At 51.6% G+C, this 20,741-nt stretch overlaps 1 protein-coding gene across 1 annotated transcript in view; it reads right to left on the reverse strand.

Annotated features, from left to right (window-relative positions):
* The window catches only part of ARHGAP20 (Rho GTPase activating protein 20), a 259,386-nt gene extending 239,085 nt beyond the window's left edge, over window positions 1–20,301 (reverse strand). Inside the window, exon 1 of the mRNA XM_078657062.1 lies at window positions 19,776–20,301. Coding sequence (XP_078513188.1) covers window positions 19,776–19,877 — 102 coding nt within the window. The 5' untranslated portion in view covers window positions 19,878–20,301. The remainder of the gene's footprint in view (window positions 1–19,775) is intronic.
* Between the last annotated feature and the right edge of the window lie 440 nt (window positions 20,302–20,741).

The following is a 20,741-nucleotide window of genomic DNA, read 5'->3' on the forward strand; positions in this document are numbered from 1 at the left end:
GCATTCATGTAGAAAAGTTTCTTTTAGATCGAAACAGGACTCCCATATGAGATTTGGGAGGGGGTCACAGAGGTTATTTGCAGCAATATTGGTGAGCTGCTGCTGTGTTACATGTAATGAAAGCACACTTCATTATCCCTAAATGTTAGGTGTAAACACATTTGGAATTTGGAACATGCCTGTCAGTGATCTAGCCAAAGACAGCAGAAAGAGCTGAAATTGGATCATAATAAGGCTAGGAAGAGTATGTTGTTTTAATGTATTTTTAATCTTCATAATGCCAGAGGTGAACAGGATGTGTAAAGCACTTTGCACTTTATATCGCATGTGTAACTTGGTTTTTATTAACGTAACCATATTACATTAAAACTGGCTATTATATTGGGATTGTGCCCGTCTCGTATTAGCCGTTTAATTGTTAATAGTGTACATTTATAACGTGTTTACTGTTCTCATAGCGATTATGTTTATTGTCCCTAAAAGCTGCTAAGTGTTAATTGTTTACATTAGGCCTTATGCCAAACTTATGCACTTTCTGTCAAGCTGTCTTTGTCTATTGCACCTAGTAAGAGTAGTGCCATAATGTACGTTTTTTGAATGAAATCAGATTTACCTGTTTTAAATGGATATTGACCCCCTAATGAATTGTTTTTAACTTGTTCTGTATAATTTGTGTGCTTTTATGGTTGTTTGTTTCAACCAAATAAAGCAATTTTAAATTGGATCATAACATCAAAACTGTTCCCAACAGGAGCCCCCAAAATAAGTTTGGCCCAGGGCCCCCAAAATCCTTAAAATGTCCCTCATTCACCCAGAATCACAGGATGTTGAGCGTACCTGTGAAGACTCGAACCCTGTTCCCCAGCTTTAAGTTCGCTCACTCTAGCCGTTAGGCCAAGTCTTTGACAATATGCTGCTGACCCTTTAGCCACTATGAAAGACCTGCTTCTCTGTTACGCGTAGACCGTCATTTGTAACGTTGTTACACGAAAACCATAAGAGAACAGAAATAACAATCAGATAATAGTGATTTATATCTTCAATGATATCCTATGGTTTCTTGTTCAAAATAATTGTATATAAAACTGTAAAAAGATAAACAACCTGCCATTTTAGAGTGCTAGTTGGATGAATGTATTGAATATGTGTAGATAAGCCCCCCAGTATGAATGAGGATGAATGAGATATGAAGATAGAATTCAAGTTTTGTTATTGTTTTTGTGATGTGTTTTGAAATATATTGTGAATATATCTAAATGTTTGAAAATAGAAATGTGCAAATAAAATGCAAAATTGAAATAGATCAATTCTAGAAATACATTTCTCTGACGTAGTGTTTTGTTCAGATGTACAGAATGAAATAATATTTCAAAAATCAATCAGCAGTATTGGCAACTTTTGTGTGTTACAATTTAAGGTAGGGTTTGGCCTTACTGCTTGGGAGCCCAAACCCAGTGGTGATTAATAATCTCTGTTATTGAGGCACGGATGGTTGATGGGCCAACCACCTAAGCCCCCAACTCCCCACACCCCACTCCCAACTCTAGCGTGAGATCTTCAGGTCTTCCTGGGCACTGTGGAGCAAGGATGGGTAGGCAGCGGGTCACCTGGTGGGCGCGCTTCCTCTCCTTCGGTCTATGAACAACCTTCCTTGGGTGAAGTCTCCATGTATGCCCCATCACTTTCCTCCCCCCGGGTGGGGGCTCTCCTAATTTTCTCCATGCGAGTGGATTTGCCTTCGTGAATGGATGGAGTGGAAGTTAGTACCCTAGTGCTGTGAAAAACGAATATGAAATCAGTGAGCTTTGTTTGATGTATATAGTGTGGTGTTTATCTATTTTAGGACCAAAACGAAATTCCTGATGTTTAGTCAAGGGGAGAGGTTATGATTGTATTGTTTTTAACAGCTCTGATTGATTACCAAATGTTTTGTTGAGTTTTGAGTAAACATGATCTGTGTGATGAAATAAATAGATACGTTCTGTATGGTTGTTGACTTGTCTGCGCTGGAGTGTGCTGGCGGGGGGGGGGGGTCAGGATATTAACTGGGTGCCCCCCTGGCCTATTCCAATCTAAATACATTTCAGTAATGGAAATTGTAGGTTCCACTCAGGGTTACAAACAAGTAATACAAGGGGTGGGCATAAGTACTGCCGGAGCCTTCCATTTTTGGAATCTCTCTCTAATGAGAAAAATGTGTAATAAAGTAGGCAGTCCAAACATACAAATGAGTCAGGCATAGGCAGGCCTGGTGCTGACCAATCACACCTGCAGGAATCTGGTGTTCTAAATTACATAGGCACCTATTACCAAATTTGAGCTCCTGTCAGCTTCTTTACCTCTGCGTCCACCACGTCCATACCACGGTGAGGGCGCAGACCTAAAGAGATTCTTTCATTTGCATTGGTCATGCCACCATGCAAATGAGGGAACGCCCTCTTGAGTAGCACTGGCACAACATGTATATCAGCGCTATCGGGATTAAAATATCAAAGTACACGGGGCGCACAAAGTGGGCGCAAACACATGTTTAGCCCACAGGCACTTCTGTAATACGGGCATAGGTGTGTTTCTAGAGACCCATAAAATAGGTTTCCACATTTAGGTTGGTACTCAAAGGGTTATTTTTAATGCATTACCTATTTTAGCTCAGCAATTTGAAGAACATGTGCATATGTAGCTTGATTCTATTGAAGTGCTCCTATTATGTTATGTAGAGACTTACACCTGTGTTATGAGAACATCCCAATCCCACCAGTACTTTAACAAAAATACTTAAGTAATAGTAGGATGTTTGGCAATTGGAGAAAAAAGCACTTATATAAATGTATTATGTATCATGCATGACATTATTCGGGATAAGATGGCGAGTTGGACAGAAATTAGCTGTTCATTATTTCCCATTAAAAGTTATGTTTACATTGCTCAGTCAGTAAATATTAAAATGGGTAAAACTCCTAATTACCCCCGACTGACACTGTTACTCAGGTATACCTGCAATGTTAATCCGAGAAGGTTACTCCTGGGTGGACTGAAAAATGCATTTCCCTGGCTGCCTGTAACCAGTACATTCTTGTGAGTTGTTCCTTTGTAGCTCCTGGGTGGCCTGTGTACAGCTTTCCAATGGCTGTCTGTTGGAACTAGCACTTTCTGGTTGGCTGAGGAGATGCCCTAGCCAGACAGAATCTACCACTCCTCTCAGGGGCAGGTGGTTACACTTACTGTTTAAGCTGTGCTCGCTCATCCTTGGGTAGCTTGGCAACGAGTAGTCAGGCTTATCAAATGGGCCATGTGTAAAGCATTGGCACATCACTCCCTCACGATAAATACACTGAGCATCACATAAGAGACTTCATGCGGGATGTATGCAAATAAGGTTTGTATTCAACACACAATAATCAACACATTCAATGGTGAGCGTATTCCTGTGGTATGGGATGCTCTGTTACTTCAGCGTGGAATCCACAGTGAATGCATTCCTGTGCTGTGGGACGCTCCTTTGTTACTTCAGCGTAGACTCAATAGCGAGAGCATTCCTGTGCTATGGAATGCTCCGTTGTTACTTCAGATTGAACTCAATAGTGAGTGCATTCCTGTACTGTGGGACGCTCTGTTACTTCAGCGTGGACTCCACAGTGAGTGAATTCCTGTGCTGTGGGACGCTCTGTTGTTACTTCAGCGTGGACTCCACAGTGAGTGAATTCCTGTGCTGTGGGACGCTCTGTTGTTACTTCAAGGTGGACTCCACAGTGAGCGCATTCCTGTGCTGTGGGACGCTCCTTTGTTACTTCAAGGTGGAATCCACAGTGAGTGAATTCCTGCGCTGTGGGATGCTCCGTTGTTACTTCAGCGTGGACTCCACAGTGAGTGAATTCCTGTGCTGTGGGATGCTCCGTTGTTACTTCAGGGTGAACTCCACAGTGAGCGCATTCCTGTGCTGTGGGACACTCCTTTGTTACTTCAGGGTGGACTCCACAGTGAGTGAATTCCTGTGCTTTGGGATGCTCCGTTGTTACTTCAGCGTGAAATCTATAGTGAGCGCATTCCTGTGCTGTGGGACGCTCCTTTGTTACTTCAGTGTGGACTCTATAGCGAGTGCATTCTTGTGCTCTGAGTCGCTCCTTTGTTACTTCAGGGTGGACTCCACAGTGAGCGCATTCCTGTTCTGTGAGACGCTCCTTTGTTACTTCAGCGTGGACTCTATAGTGAGTGAATTCCTATGCTGTGGGATGCTCCGTTGTTACTTCAGGGTGGAGTCCACAGTGAGTGAATTCCTGTGCTGTGGGATGCTCCGTTGTTACTTCAGCGTGGACTCCACAGTGAGTGAATTCCTGTACTGTGGGATGCTCCGTTGTTACTTCAGGGTGGACTCCACAGTGAGTGAATTCCTGCGCTTTGGGATGATCCGTTGTTACTTCAGGGTGGACTCCACAGTGAGTGAATTCCTGTGCTATGGGATGCTCCTTTGTTACTTCAGCGTAGACTCAATAGTAAGCCCATTCCTGTGCTGTGGGACGCTCCTTTGTTACTTCAGGGTGGACTCCACAGTGAGCGCATTCCTGTGCTGTGGGACGCTCCGTTGTTACTTCAGGGTGGACTCAATAGTGAGTGCATTCCTGTGCTGTGGGAGGCTCCTTTGTTACTTCAGCGTGGACTCCCCAGTGAGCGCATTCCTGTGCTATGGGACGCTCCTTTGTTACTTCAGCGTGGACTCCACAGTGAGCGCATAACTGCTCTGTGGGACACTCCTTTGTTACTTCAGGGTGGACTCCACAGTGAGCGCATTCCTGTGCTATGGGACGCTCCTTTGTTACTTCAGGGTGGACTCCACAGTGAGTGAATTCCTGTGCTGTGGGATGCTCCGTTGTTACTTCAGAGTTACTTCAGCGTGGACTCCACAGTGAGTGAATTCCTGTGCTGTGGGATGCTCCGTTGTTACTTCAGGATGGACTCCACAGTGAGCGCATTCCTGCGCTGTGGGACGCTCCTTTGTTACTTCAGGGTGGACTCCACAGTGAGGGAATTCCTGTGCTGTGGGACGCTCCTTTGTTACTTCAGGTGGACTCCACAGTGAGCGCATTCCTGTGCTGTGGGATGCTCCGTTGTTACTTCAGCGTTACTTCAGCGTGGACTCCACAGTGAGTGAATTCCTGTGCTGTGGGATGCTCCGTTGTTACTTCAGCGTTACTTCAGCGTGGACTCCACAGTGAGCGCATTCCTGTGCTGTGGGACGCTCCGTTGTTACTTCAGGGTGGACTCCACAGTGAGCGCATTCCTGCGCTGTGGGACGCTCCTTTGTTACTTCAGGGTGGACTCCACAGTGAGCGCATTCCTGCGCTGTGGGACGCTCCTTTGTTACTTCAGCGTGGACTCCACAGTGAGCGCATTCCTGTGCTGTGGGATGCTCCTTTGTTACTTCAGGGTGGACTCCACAGGGAGCGCATTCCTGCGCTGTGGGACGCTCCTTTGTTACTTCAGGGTGGACTCCACAGGGAGCGCATTCCTGTGCTATGGGACGCTCCTTTGTTACTTCAGGGTGGACTCCACAGTGAGTGAATTCCTGTGCTGTGGGATGCTCCTTTGTTACTTCAGCGTAGACTCAATAGTAAGCCCATTCCTGTGCTGTGGGACGCTCCTTTGTTACTTCAGGGTGGACTCCACAGTGAGCGCATTCCTGTGCTGTGGGACGCTCCGTTGTTACTTCAGGGTGGACTCAATAGTGAGTGCATTCCTGTGCTGTGGGAGGCTCCTTTGTTACTTCAGCGTGGACTCCCCAGTGAGCGCATTCCTGTGCTATGGGACGCTCCTTTGTTACTTCAGCGTGGACTCCACAGTGAGCGCATAACTGCTCTGTGGGACACTCCTTTGTTACTTCAGGGTGGACTCCACAGTGAGCGCATTCCTGTGCTATGGGACGCTCCTTTGTTACTTCAGGGTGGACTCCACAGTGAGTGAATTCCTGTGCTGTGGGATGCTCCGTTGTTACTTCAGAGTTACTTCAGCGTGGACTCCACAGTGAGTGAATTCCTGTGCTGTGGGATGCTCCGTTGTTACTTCAGGATGGACTCCACAGTGAGCGCATTCCTGCGCTGTGGGACGCTCCTTTGTTACTTCAGGGTGGACTCCACAGTGAGGGAATTCCTGTGCTGTGGGACGCTCCTTTGTTACTTCAGGTGGACTCCACAGTGAGCGCATTCCTGTGCTGTGGGATGCTCCGTTGTTACTTCAGCGTTACTTCAGCGTGGACTCCACAGTGAGTGAATTCCTGTGCTGTGGGATGCTCCGTTGTTACTTCAGCGTTACTTCAGCGTGGACTCCACAGTGAGCGCATTCCTGTGCTGTGGGACGCTCCGTTGTTACTTCAGGGTGGACTCCACAGTGAGCGCATTCCTGCGCTGTGGGACGCTCCTTTGTTACTTCAGGGTGGACTCCACAGTGAGCGCATTCCTGTGCTGTGGGATGCTCCTTTGTTACTTCAGGGTGGACTCCACAGGGAGCGCATTCCTGCGCTGTGGGACGCTCCTTTGTTACTTCAGGGTGGACTCCACAGGGAGCGCATTCCTGTGCTATGGGACGCTCCTTTGTTACTTCAGGGTGGACTCCACAGTGAGTGAATTCCTGTGCTGTGGGCGATGCTCCGTTGTTACTTCAGCGTTACTTCAGGGTGGACTCCACAGTGAGCGCATTCCTGTGCTGTGGGACGCTCCTTTGTTACTTCAGGGTGGACTCCACAGGGAGCGCATTCCTGCGCTGTGGGACGCTCCTTTGTTACTTCAGGGTGGACTCCACAGGGAGCGCATTCCTGTGCTATGGGACGCTCCTTTGTTACTTCAGGGTGGACTCCACAGTGAGTGAATTCCTGTGCTGTGGGCGATGCTCCGTTGTTACTTCAGCGTTACTTCAGGGTGGACTCCACAGTGAGCGCATTCTTGTGCTCTGGGTCGCTCCTTTGTTACTTCAGGGTGGACTCCACAGTGAGCGCATTCTTGTGCTGTGGGACGCTCCGTTGTTACTTCAGGGTGGACTCCACAGTGAGCGCATTCTTGTGCTGTGGGACGCTCCGTTGTTACTTCAGGGTGGACTCTACAGTGAGCGCATTCCTGTGCTGTGGGTTGTTATGGTGCCCCTGGGTGGACACTTCATGGCTTTCCTATAGATACCTGTAACCGGTGCAATCCTGTGGCTGCTTCTTGACGGACTGTTTGGGGCTTGTCAATGGCGGTCTGTGCGCAGTGCATTCCTGTAGTTGCGACTCTGCTGCTCATGGGCAGATTCTGAAGAGCATGTCCCTCTCTCCCAGGGAGTGGTTGATTTCTATAGGTTACTTCTCGGGTGCTGCTGGGTAGGGCTTGGAGGGCATTTCCCCAGCTGCTTGTAACCAGTGCATCTTATCACTCGTCACGCATGACTTTTAAACACTTAACACTTTCCACAAAGGCCACCCTCATTACCCACACCTTTCCAACCAGATACAACATTCAAATAAATTCAACTACACGTTTCGGCCCAGTATCCAGTGTCAAGACCACGTAGGTCATCCCACGAGGCACCGCAGCGTTCCCGCGTGGAACACATTAAAATGCAACACTTACAACCAAGCAGTGCAACCCAATGGCTAATGCCAAGCGCGAGCTGAGCATCGGCGAGCGCGCACTTAGGACCCGGCCCCCCGGCCCCCGCCCCCACCTTATCTAGATAGGTGCGGCCGGTCTGCCCCAATGGGCGACCGGCCGCTTAACTCTTCCGGGGCAGGAGGACGCACTTCCGGTGTGACAGAGGGCGGAGCCTGGTGACCTATTTAGGTCCCAGGGGCAGGGCCCCCGGCCTCTCCTTCCTCGGTTGCACCGGACCGGTGGCGGCCTCCCAGAAGCGTCCCTCCTCCACTCCCTTGTCTAGTTTTAAACTTTCCCTCGTCGGAGCTAAAAGGGGGAGGTCGGAGGTTCAGCACAGAGTCTACGAGGAGGAGAAGCGCGTCGGGTTGCAGCCGTCCATCTCGCCGGGTAAGGAGTCGGGTGTGCCGGGGGCCGGTGTGCAGCCGCGGATTGCGGGAGTGGTGCCTGGGGTGTCCAGGGCTGGTGATAGTAGTGAGTTTGCTCCTGTAGTCTGCGGCTGCCGGCAGGGCTCCTGGGTTTGCAGGCTCCTTCTTGGCGACGTGGGCGGGCTGAGGGGTGTGGGGAATGCTCTCAATCACATCCTCGGGACGGTCACATAGCTTAGAACGGCCAGATAAGCGGCCCCTGAAACGAGGCAGTTTCGTTATTGCACAGATATACGGGGCCTTAATACGGGGGGGAGACCAGCGTTCGAGCTATGGGGTTGTGGTCACGACCTGTATTCTTGGGCATATCATTTAACACCTTTCCTGTGAGGTCCCGTACCGCATAACGTAGCAGAGATTCTTCCAAAATGGCACCGGCACTGGGTTAATTTGTTATCGTGAGGGTTCACGTTTCTTATGGTTGAGACCCAAGCCGTAGGTAAATATTTGTGTGTGCATGCGTGGCAGTGATTCGGTGGGGCCTACTCAGCCTTTCATCTTTTGGCCTTCCAAAATGGTGCCTGCTCTGGGTCAATTTATTATCGTGAGGGTGCACGTTTCTTATGGTTGAGACTCAAGCTGTAGGTAAATATTTGTGTGTGCATACGTAACAGTGATTCTGTGGGGCCTACGCAGCCTTTCATCTTTGGGCCTTCCAAAATGGTGCCTGCAGTGGGTCAATTTATTATCGTGAGGGTGCACGTTTCTTATGGTTGAGACTCAAGCGGTAGGTAAATATTTGTGTGTGCATACGTAACAGTGATTCTGTGGGGCCTACGCAGCCTTTCATCTTTGGGCCTTCCAAAATGGTGCCTGCACTGGGTCAATTTATTATCGTGAGTGTTCACGTTTCTTAGGGTGAGAATCAGGCCGTAGGTAAATATTTGGGTGCGCAGGCGTGGCAGAGATTCTGTGGGGCCTATTCAGCCTTTCATCCTTTGGCCTTTCAAAATGGCGCCTGCACTGGGTTTCATTTATTATCATGAGTGTTCGGGGGTATTACCTTCATGGAGTGTGCCCACCGTGAGGCGTTATGCAAACAGCTCCTGGGAGGCCAGGGGATTTGTCGTGCAGGGTTGGCACGGGGCTGAGCGCGGCTGCGGCCCGGTCTTGTGTGACGAGGCTGACGAGGCTGAGCGCGGCTGCGGCCCGGTCTGGGGTGACCTCAGCCTCTATGGGGACGACAATGACGAAATTTGCAGCATATTATTTGGGGGTAGCTAGAAGAGTAGCGCGGCACGGCTGCATTCAGCGACTGTCGGCTTGGGGCAGCTTTATGGACCGGGTGCCCAGGCATCGCGCCCCTTTGTGATTACACGTGGTACGCGATCGCAGTATTTTTGAAGGGATATTTTGGAACTAGTTGGAAGTGAGGCAAATTACAGGGAGATCGTACCTGTCAATATAGCAATAACTATCCGCATGTATATACTCAGACGAGCCAGTGGGGCCTGGCGTTTCCATTCGCTGTTCTTAACTCTGAAAATTGCGATTTTGAACCTTGGTTTTTCAATTGTTGTGGTGTTGTTTTTGATTTTAAAGGCACAGGCAATGTGTCCGATCAATAAGGGAACTAGGGTATACCACTTTCCTGTCAGGTTTCCTCAGATAGGCAGGATTAGTAAGGTAGAGGGAGGGATCATGGTCGGAAAAGGCGTTTACACATGAAAGCATGTCGCAGATGTTGGAATTTCAGTAATTTAAGGGGCCATGCTGCTAGAACGCCAACCATGTAAGGGCCCGGGAGGAGTTTACTTCCTCTACTGTTAAATAACTCCCCGTAACTCACCTAGAGGGACTTGTTTCAACCACCAATTGAGCATGGCCGCGGGATAATTCGCGGATGGTTGTGCAGCGGGCCTCGTGGTCCCTGTCAACGAATCGGGCACTGATAACGACCCAGCGCCCGGGGGAAGAGAAATGGCTCAATTTAAAGATTTCCATCAAGAAAGGAGTGGTTCATAACATAGTTCGAGAGAACAATAACAATTTTTGGGGCACGTTGTGTCAAGAAGGGTTAAAGGTGCATTCACTGGAAGTGGAGGTAGAGTGCAGGATAGGCTTGGGATGCAAGTACCTTACCTGATGATGATTGGCATGCTCACCCGATAGGTTCCCAATGGAACCTTGATCATACCCAGAGGTACGGTGTGTGGTCCAGGTCCCAGAGTAGCTATGGCACTGTTCCAGTGTTACGGTATTCCCAGATCTCATGTGCCAGTCCCGCTGTCATAAGGAAGGGGCCTATACTAGGTCTAGTGTCACAGACTTCTTGTTTCAGTGCCAATGTTCTTGTCTGATTGCAGTATGATTTCCTGTCTCAGTCAGGGCGCTTCGTATACCCAGGTGCGCAAAGACAGTATATTTTCACTCCCTTTCTCTAAAGAAACGTGGACTTCCAATACTTGGCACATAGGCCACCAGCTGCTGCATTACTTACATGCTTTAACCAACAATTGCTAAGTCCAGAGGGATGAACCGGGGAAAAAATTGGTACACAAGTGCATTACGGACTAGGAAGGCCATCAATGCCACATACCAGTGTAAACACTCCCTAGTAAACATCACACTCCTATAAAGGGGGTAAAAAAGACATGAATGTATGTTGTCATAAATTACTGCCTAACTTTTCTTTGATTGAGCAACCAAAATGTTTTCATTCAAGGGTGAATGCAAAAATGTACATTATTGTCAATCATTCTAAACTATGCATCGTGAACAATGTCCTCGGAGGAGTGGCTCTTGGAGGCGTAGGTGTTACGAGACAAAGAGTGACGAAGTTTATCTCTTCGGAAATTGTGGTTTTGACAATGGTAATGGAACTAGACTGAATTAATGTGACCTTTATGTCTGCATGTATGAGAATTTCGGTAATCTGACCTGGATATAATGAAGGGCAGTGGTTTTGTTCACATCTTGCTCCCGATGGCCGGGTTTGGATGGTAAGTGCATATGGTTTACAGATCCACGATAAGACCAGAGAAGAGCGTAATGTGAACAGACTCTCGTTGAGGTGCAAGTCTATACTGGGTGTCAGTGGGTATGTAGTGGTGAACAAAGGGATCAGTAGGGGCAGAACATACAAGAGTCGAAGTTCGGATAGCTGCAAGGGACTCCGCAATGACTGTGTACATGTATAATCCTTCTTCTGGCACAAAGTGCCCGTGTCAGGCTTTCACTGCTACCGCTTTGTTGGATCACAAGAGGGCAGGTGCCCCCCCCCCCCTCTTTACCATCGAGTAAAGAGGTTTATGGGTAGTGCTTGAGAAAAATGAGGGTAGCGCCATTTGTGTACCTTGCATAGTGGTCTCAGTGGCTTACACTTGGCTTAGCGTGTACTTACGGTTTCACGGTACTGGTAATTCAAGAGTGGAAACCATAAGATTAACTGCGTTATTAATTCACTTCATGTCAAATATCATCCTGGGAAGTAGGCCAGATTCGGGTTATTAAGAAGTAGCGAGAGTTCACTGGTCTTGTCACCTTGTCTGATAACATAGGACCTCACCTATAATTAGCGGGTAGTGCCCATATACCCTATACTCGTCCGTCAGGTTGGGATATCATAGTCTAGGTGTTATAGGCAGACAGCCTCCATGCTCCCCCTTCCGTATACATTAAGGCCGGGATCAGCGAATCCTGAATCTCCGCCTACTCTTAGCATCCTCGGAAAAGGACATCCCTGGCACCCATGATCATGGAAATTGTACTCCGCCTTCTCTCAGTCACTCGTGCTCACTTAGTTTGTCTTAGGAATACACGGAATTAAAACGGGCTGTCCGTTTCCATAGGAATGTATAGAACAGTTTCCCAGGCGCACAGCAGGAGTGGGTCAGGCCTGGGGTGGTACGGGTTGTGGGTCATCTATGTGTGGCAGTACCAAAGTAAGCCGTTTGGGTTAGCATTAGTGGGACTGGGACTGAGCGCGTTGGGACACTCGGCCCTCCCTGTCAGGATAGGTATGGCAATGCTAACAGCTGAGGCAGGCGTACCAGACAGCACAATGGAATAGGTCGGGCGCTGGTCGTCCAACGATTGTATGAGACCCATTTGGCCAGAATGGTTGTGTCAGAAATGCTGATGATTTGCCAATGACCATACTTGACTTTTCTATTTCTCTCCTGTTCAGTAGTGTGCCCGCGAAGGTAGCGGGGGCACGGGGCACTCGTTCGTGCGTCAGGCTACGAGGTGACTATGTCAGCGGCGAGTGGTATGGCCGGTAGGCCTGAGGGGAACAATGTTCCTGTGTCGAGACGGCTGTCCCCGAGACGGGTGGCCCGGGAAGAAGTCGAGAGCCTGGAATGTCTCGGTGAGGCGGCGCAAGGAGGAATTGCCCAAGTTGTGCTCAGGAAAGGGCCGCTGGTGTAACATTCCACCCGGAGGGTCTCCGGTGAGGTGAGGTATCACAAGGTTGGAGTACAGTTACAGGGCTGCGAGAGGCAGCCCAGGGGGGAAGTAGCCAAGATGTGCTCAGTGAAGGGCCGCTGGTATCACATTCCGCACCAAATGGTTTTCGTATGGTATCGCACCGATGGAGTGCAGTTATTGGACATCGGTACACATAGCTGGGTAGAGGATGAGGGTCTTTCATTCAGAGCGCAGGTGGGGAAGGTGACGGACCTGTGGGCCCGGATCACCTTTGTGGCGGTAGAAAGACCTTGGAACAGTAAAATTGACCGACGGAATAGACGGGAGTCCGCCTTGCGTACTCCCTAGGCCAGCACTGAGGGGGGAGACGGTAAGCTCTCCGCTGTGAAATAGGGCCCCGGCTGGGGAGGCTAGGGCGACAGGTTACGAGCCTCCTGGGTTCCTGGTCAGCCTGGTGGTCGGAGGGTGGGCCCCCGGAGAAGGCGGACAAGGATCAGAGGTTGGGGGCCCACTTCTCATGGGGCGCAGGTGGGTTCCACCTCGCGCGGATGCACGGCATGGAAGAGGGGAGCCAGAAGCCCCCTTAGTGTTGGAGGATTAGAATCTTAACCTGGCGGAAGAAGATCACGAAGTCAAGAATGAAATTGTGTTGATAACTGTATATAATGAATTTTGAAATGCCTTGTCATGTTTATGAAATGTCAAAATATTAAACATGGCCGTTTTACACCCACACAAATCTCTGTGGTTGATTTCATGTGGGTTGTAAAGTTTTGGGGAGGGAGCGGGGAGCATGCTGGGGGATCCGGGTCCTATGCCAAGCGCGAGCTGAGCATCGGCGAGCGCGCACTTAGGACCCGGCCCCCCGGCCCCCGCCCCCACCTTATCTAGATAGGTGCGGCCGGTCTGCCCCAATGGGCGACCGGCCGCTTAACTCTTCCGGGGCAGGAGGACGCACTTCCGGTGTGACAGAGGGCGGAGCCTGGTGACCTATTTAGGTCCCAGGGGCAGGGCCCCCGGCCTCTCCTTCCTCGGTTGCACCGGACCGGTGGCGGCCTCCCAGAAGCGTCCCTCCTCCACTCCCTTGTCTAGTTTTAAACTCCCACCCACCCGTCCCTTTAGCTCAGTGGATTAGAGGGGCGTGTTGCGGTAGAAAGACCTTGGAACAGTAAAATTGACCGACGGAATAGACGGGAGTCCGCCTTGCGTACTCCCTAGGCCAGCACTGAGGGGGGAGACGGTAAGCTCTCCGCTGTGAAATAGGGCCCCGGCTGGGGAGGCTAGGGCGACAGGTTACGAGCCTCCTGGGTTCCTGGTCAGCCTGGTGGTCGGAGGGTGGGCCCCCGGAGAAGGCGGACAAGGATCAGAGGTTGGGGGCCCACTTCTCATGGGGCGCAGGTGGGTTCCACCTCGCGCGGATGCACGGCATGGAAGAGGGGAGCCAGAAGCCCCCTTAGTGTTGGAGGATTAGAATCTTAACCTGGCGGAAGAAGATCACGAAGTCAAGAATGAAATTGTGTTGATAACTGTATATAATGAATTTTGAAATGCCTTGTCATGTTTATGAAATGTCAAAATATTAAACATGGCCGTTTTACACCCACACAAATCTCTGTGGTTGATTTCATGTGGGTTGTAAAGTTTTGGGGAGGGAGCGGGGAGCATGCTGGGGGATCCGGGTCCTATGTCCTTTGACTCTTCGTCAGAGGCACGAACAGCTATAAATGCCAGTACAATAAAGTAAATCGAGTCTGGGCCTTTTCTCTGCCCTGCGCTCTCTGTTCTTTCCTCCTTCCTTCTCGTGCCTCCCCTGTCCTCTACGATTCACCCTCGGTTCCTCGAGGCAGATCAGGGCTACATAAGCGCTATAAAAACAATAAAAACAATTTATGGAGTAATGCTATTAAAATGTGCCGGTTCAGCTGCGAGTGTTTTTTGTGCCACACTTAGAATTGGCAGTTACGTGGGACTGCAATGAAGACACAGACAATGAATATGCGCCGCTTGAGGAAAAACTACACATTGTGTATTAAATAAGTCACGTGTTCGTAACCTAACAATAAATCACAAAGAGCAGCATAAGGTGACGGCGGAAGGGATCATGGTCCTAGCTGGATCGACTTCACGCCACTAAGTCTAAACAGCAGGGGGCGCACCAGCACCTCCCTCTGGGCCCCCACCGCGTCCAGCAGGGGCCGCTGCGCCACACTCTCCTGCTCCTCGCAGCAGGGAGCGCTGCGCCTCACCCCCTCGGAGGTGCTGTTGCACTCTGCGCAACAGCCTCCACAGCCCCCAAACTAAGTACACAGCTCAAAGTGGCCCAGGGCGGAGGGGGCGCCATGTTGTGAGGAGCGAGCCGAGAAACAGATGAGACTTGTGATGTGCCACCGATCCCCGCTGAAAACCAAAATGCCACACAATGCAGGTCTGTGACCTCAAACCAGAGGTTCCATCTGCTTTAAGACAGGGACACACAGATCCTCGTGATATTCTGAAAACCTTCGACCTCCCCTCCCCATCTTCCTCCCTCCCCAATTCGCCTGGGCGGGAGGGGCTGGCAGGATTGCGCAATCTGCACTCCGGTGGAACGGGCTGAGCACTGAATGCGCCAGCTCTTGTGTGCGTCTGGTGTATGCCCGCATGAACTGAGCTACGGTGTCCAGAGTGCAACTGGTAATGTGCTAAAAAACACGAAACAGGCGGGACTGCATCCAGCTGTGAGCGGCCAGGATGTCAAGTGCACGGCGCAGTACCAGCAGCATCTGGGCCCAGAGTCCCACAGTCTCAGGTGACAGCGGGGTGTGAGGGAGGGGCGGAGGAAGACACACAGCAGCAGCAGCTCTGGGCCCTCCTCTGCAGCTCCCCACAATATTAGGGGGAGCAGACACTGTCCGCTGAAAGAGCCACACCCAGGGCAATAAGGTATCCACGAATCTCAACACTAGGGATGGGCGAGGCTGTTACACGGTCCTCTCTAAAGGCGCTAATCTCCGCTCAGATAGCGCCTAGGGGCCCTAATGATATATATCATCACTCACATGATGTCATCATCTCCAGGGCTCAGTGTGGCTCCATGCTGCTGTGTATAAGTAGACCCCCTCGCCCCATACACATACAAACACAAGATTATCTTCTCAATCTGCACGAACTGACTGCAATCACGTTAGAGACAGATCCGGCGGCTTGTGGTGCGTGCAGGGAGCGCCACGAGGCAGCGCCGAGCACGAGTGTGGTTTCTATGGCACCCATCGCCCGGGCACCTCGTCTGCCAGAATGCTGGCCATGCCCATAGCTGTTTCACCCAGCCTGTGCATACCAACAGCAAACACACAATGAACTGCCCTGCAAACAGATGCACGAGCCAAACCCAATGCACACAGCACGCACAGAGAGCTAAGACTATATACACAGCCAACACGCCCAGCACACAAACACCCCACGCGCTCTCCAGACCCCCAGACACAATTCTACACGCAGTTTCTAAAAGATGCACTGAAACTCAGAAAACACACGAAATACAAATACGTAAAAACACACTACACACACAAATGAACATTACACACAGCACTCCCCCAATGCACACAAAACGTATGCAGCACATTTAATCCGTACCAAAACACAACGAATAACTAACACACACTACATACACACCCACAACACAAGATACTCTATAATCATGCACACAACAACGCACAGCAGACACACACCATACATAAGTGAGTGTAAAACAGTGTATTATGAGTACCGGGAAGTAATCTAAGCATTACATCCTTTTCACTTCTTCCTCCTAGTCTTTATCCCGTGGCGTAAGACTGGAACGAGGGCGCAGAGTCCGAGTCTAGGGGTTACCAGTAAGTGATTGAGTCATTCCGGAGCATCGCTGTGCATTTTAAATACAAGATACACAGTCCATGCAAGGGCCTTCTACGGTGTGATTGGTGCACAGGGACGAGCAGTTCTTTGGGTTTCCTGGCATACTTTGTCAAGACTCATCACTTCACACAGGGGCAGCGGCTACCAAGCGGGCGTGGACCCTAAGGCTGGCAACGAGAATGCCCACACCTGCCAACCAGTTGGGTATTTAAAGACAACCATAACTGCGGTGCAGCGAGATCCCCTCCATCCCCAGGGCCGGTGCCACTGCACTAGCTGCACACATTATATGTAGTAACCTTCAGAAGGCGGGTGCTACAATTTCTCTCAGCCTCGGTGCAACCCCTGGAAGTCACGTGCCTTCAACACGCTCGTGGTGTGCCCAGAGCGCCCCCTGCCTTGTAATCTACTTACACGGAATCCCCTGACAGAACGACAGGACGTGACCGCGTCAGCATGTCCTGACAGCCTTTGACAACGGCACGTCATCCATGGCCTGTTAACAAGTCATTGTTTGGGCTGATTAACAAGAAACGCAATCAACGTCAGGCTAACAACCGAAGAGCCAGGCTGATTTCCAATCAGAAACATGAACGTTAGAGTGCGGGCTGATCGTCTTCCGAAGACATGACGTCACTCACCACTTATCAGGTGATGTGCGGCTGTTGGCCTCGGACAATACAACTATTCATGCATTAACACCACACACCAGGAAATACAACAATGACTGTGCTGCACACCGTCACATATTGCGCACTTAAAAAAATGTAATGCCCACCTAACAATACAATGAAATGAAGGGTGCATGTTCTCATGAAATACACCGACACAATGCACATCGAACACACTGAAATAAAACATGCATTATAGGTTCCGCTGCACAGGAGTACACGGTGTGCATGTGGCGCAGAGATCAGAGCTCTGCTGCTGGGCATAGAGCGCGCGCACAGCTGGGGTCCACACCACACACAGGGGAGACACGAACTACTGCACGGATAGAGGGGATACGACTATGGAGCCCTTCAGCCTGCCTGTGGCTCCTCCCTTGGTGGGGCGCCCATAGCACAAGATTTCAACAAGAAGTTTGGGGTGTGATAGGTTACCCACAACAAAAATGTCCCCCTTTCATCCTGGAGGAGATTTGATATTACCTACGAATATTCGCGATCTATTTGAGATAGTGAGTGCCACACTCTGCTGAAAGCACTGCGTGCCTCCCCGCACGAGGCTGTCACCTCGCTGCGGCCCGGACCTGCGCCCAGACACCCGGCTCCAGCAGAACACCTCGGGCCTACATTCAGACACCCGGCTCCAGCAGGACACCTCGGACCTGCACCCAGACAGACACCTGTGCCTACAGCTCTGACCAGGCTCCAGCAGAAAACCTCGTAGCTGCACTCAGACACCCGGCTCCAGCAGAACACCTCGAGCCTGCATTCAGACACCCGGCTCCAGCAGAACACCTCGAGCCTGCATCAAGACACCCGGCTCCAGCAGAACACCTCGAGCCTGCATTCAGACACCCGGCTCCAGCAGAACACCTCGAGCCTGCATCAAGACACCCGGCTCCAGCAGAACACCTCGAGCCTGCATCAAGACACCCGGCTCCAGCAGAACACCTCGAGCCTGCATCAAGACACCCGGCTCCAGCAGAACACCTCGGACCTGCATTCAGACACCCGGCTCCAGCAGAAGACCTCGGACTTACACTCCGACACCCGGCTGGAGCAGCCCGAAGAGAAGCATCAGTCTGCCAGCCCGTGCAGGTGGAGAGCGTCTCCGCCGCAGGGACTGCAGCTCTAAAGGGGCGGGGAGACTTTCACTGGGGGCTGTGCGTCCACACAATAAGCGCAGTTCTATATGCGAGCCCGTGCCTGCTATAAAGGCAGCTCTATACGGCAGACTGTACAAAGTGACCCATCTAAGGAACACCAATGTCTGCCCACAAGGACAAAGATCAGACTGGCCACTGTAAGGGCACTGCCAGGGAAAAGAATGCGCCCACCTCAGGCATGGCAGGGGTCTTGGTTCACCGCTAGCGCAGGTCCGCTCAGGACGGCCTGTAGCAAAGAGTGCCCCAGAAACAGCCTCGAGCAAAGCCGGGCGGGATACAGCGGACGCGTGTCAATGGGTCACGGTGCAGACTCTGCCCGCTACACGGACCCAAGAACACACCCGGGTGCGCGCGCCCACCGCCAGCGCATCGCAAGCTGAAGGTGTATGCACAGTAAGGGCCATACGCCCAAGAGGGAACAGTCTACAAGAGTGTACCTACTGCCAAGCGCCACCAACGAGCACCTTTTTCACACTGAAGGACAGCCAGGGCACCACCAAGACAGGGACTGCACCCCTGCCATTACACCCTCATGTGAGACAATGTACCCCACCATTACAACCTCATGTGAGACAATGTACCCCACCATTACACCCTCATGTGAGACAATGCGCCTCTGCCATTACATCCTCATGTGAGACTCTGCTGCCCATTACACCCGCATGTGAGACTCTGCCGCCCATTACACCAGCATGTGAGAGATTGTACCCCGCCATTACATCCTCGTGTGAGACAATGTACCTCTGCCATTACACACTCATGTGATAGAATATATCCCTGCCATTACATCCTTACATGAAAGAATATACCCACCATTACACCCTCAGGTGAGACTCTGCCGCCCATTACACCCGCATGTGAGACAATGTACCTCTGCCATTACACCCTCATGCGAGACAATGTACCTCTGCCATTACACCCTCATGCGAGACAATGTACCTCTGCCATTACACCCTCATGTGAAAATGTCCCTCTGCCATTACTCCGTCATGTGAGAGGGTGCACCCTGCCAGTATACCCTCATGTGATAGAATATATCCCTGCCATTACATCCTTACATGAAAGAATATACCCACCATTACACCCTCAAATGAGGGGGATGTATCCCTGCCAAGGGCAGGCTCTCTAATCCGAGAGAACGTACCTTTGGCAAGCCACCCTCATGTGAGATAAATCAAGGCAACCCCATGTGAGAGAATCTATACCTGCTAAGCAACCCTCGTGCAACTGAATGTTCCCCTGCCCATGCACCCTCACGCGAGAGAACGAGCCTCTGCCATTACGCACTCATGTGAGGCAATGTACCACTACCATTAAAGCCTCATGTGAGGAAACTCACACCTGCCAATGTGCCTTCCTGCAAGAGAGTGTACGCCCTGCCAGGGCACCAAGATAAGGAGCTTGCACGCCCGCTAGGGGCACCACTAGTCATGCGAATGTCGCGCTGCCTGTGCCCCCTCGTATAAGATGATGCGGCGCTGCCCGGGTACCACACACGAGAGATGGTACCCCCTGCCAGAGCATCGCCTAGCACGAGATGGTTGTCACCGCTTCCAAGGCAAACCCACAGACACGCAGGCCCATTTTAAAGGCAGACATCATGAAAGTGACAGACGCCGGGTTTGGCCATCCTGCCCACGCCCACATACCCCTCACGCTTACCTTCCTGCCCTCGGGCAGCGCCTGCACGTTGCTGTCCCCGGTGAGGGAGGCGGAACGTGCCTGCTGCCCCACGCTGTCCTGCTGCGGAGACATCGCGTCCATGAAGAGAGGGGTCCCAGGACAGGCCGCGGAGTCACTGCAGAGGCATGTCCGGGGGGCCGAGGAGAGGACGGGGCTCCCTGAAGAGAGGCAGGCGGGCGAGCTTCATGCAGGAGGGAGGGAGTCCAGCAGGGCGAGCACTGCAGGTGCTGCCGGCCGCAGCAGCGAGCACACACGGGCACTGCAGCAGCGAGCACACACGGGCACTGCAGCAGCGAGCACACACGGGCACTGCAGCAGAGAGCACACACGGGCACTGCAGCAGAGAGCACACACGGGCACTGCAGCAGCGAGCACACACGGGCACTGCAGCAGCGAGTACACACGGGCCCTGCAGCAGAGAGTACACACGGGCACTGCAGCAACGGGCACTGCAGCAGCGAGCACAGCGAGAGCCCTGCAGCACTGTGGCTAATCTCAGCACTGAGCAGCGTGAGGGGGAGGCGGAGACTCGCAGAGGAGGGGCGGGCAGACCTGGAGGAGGAGGGCGCAGGCGGCCTGGTGAGAAGGAGCTACCTGCAGGAGGATCCTCCCCGGAGCAGGAGCGGTCACGTGCAGGAGGCGGGGTTCGGACCTGCAGGAGGATCAGGGTGCAGACACTTGATGAAGGGGTCACCTGAAAGAGGAGGGCGCAGAGCACCGACGAGGGGGAATAGGGAGGAGGGCGGGCCGTCCGGACCGCACGAGGAGGGGTGGCCCAGACCTGCTGAGGAGAGGGCGAGTGCTAGAGAGGATCCACCTGAAGGACGAGGGACATGGAGGCAGTCAGTGTGTCTGGGGCCCTAGTGCAAGCCGGGGGGGGGGGGGAATGTCCTCCCTAGCTGCTGGTTGAATGATAAAATAGAGCAGGGTGCCGTGGGCCCCGGT

This window comes from Lissotriton helveticus, chromosome 8 (genome assembly GCF_964261635.1).
Source record: "Lissotriton helveticus chromosome 8, aLisHel1.1, whole genome shotgun sequence".
Taxonomy (NCBI): Eukaryota; Metazoa; Chordata; class Amphibia; order Caudata; family Salamandridae; genus Lissotriton; species Lissotriton helveticus.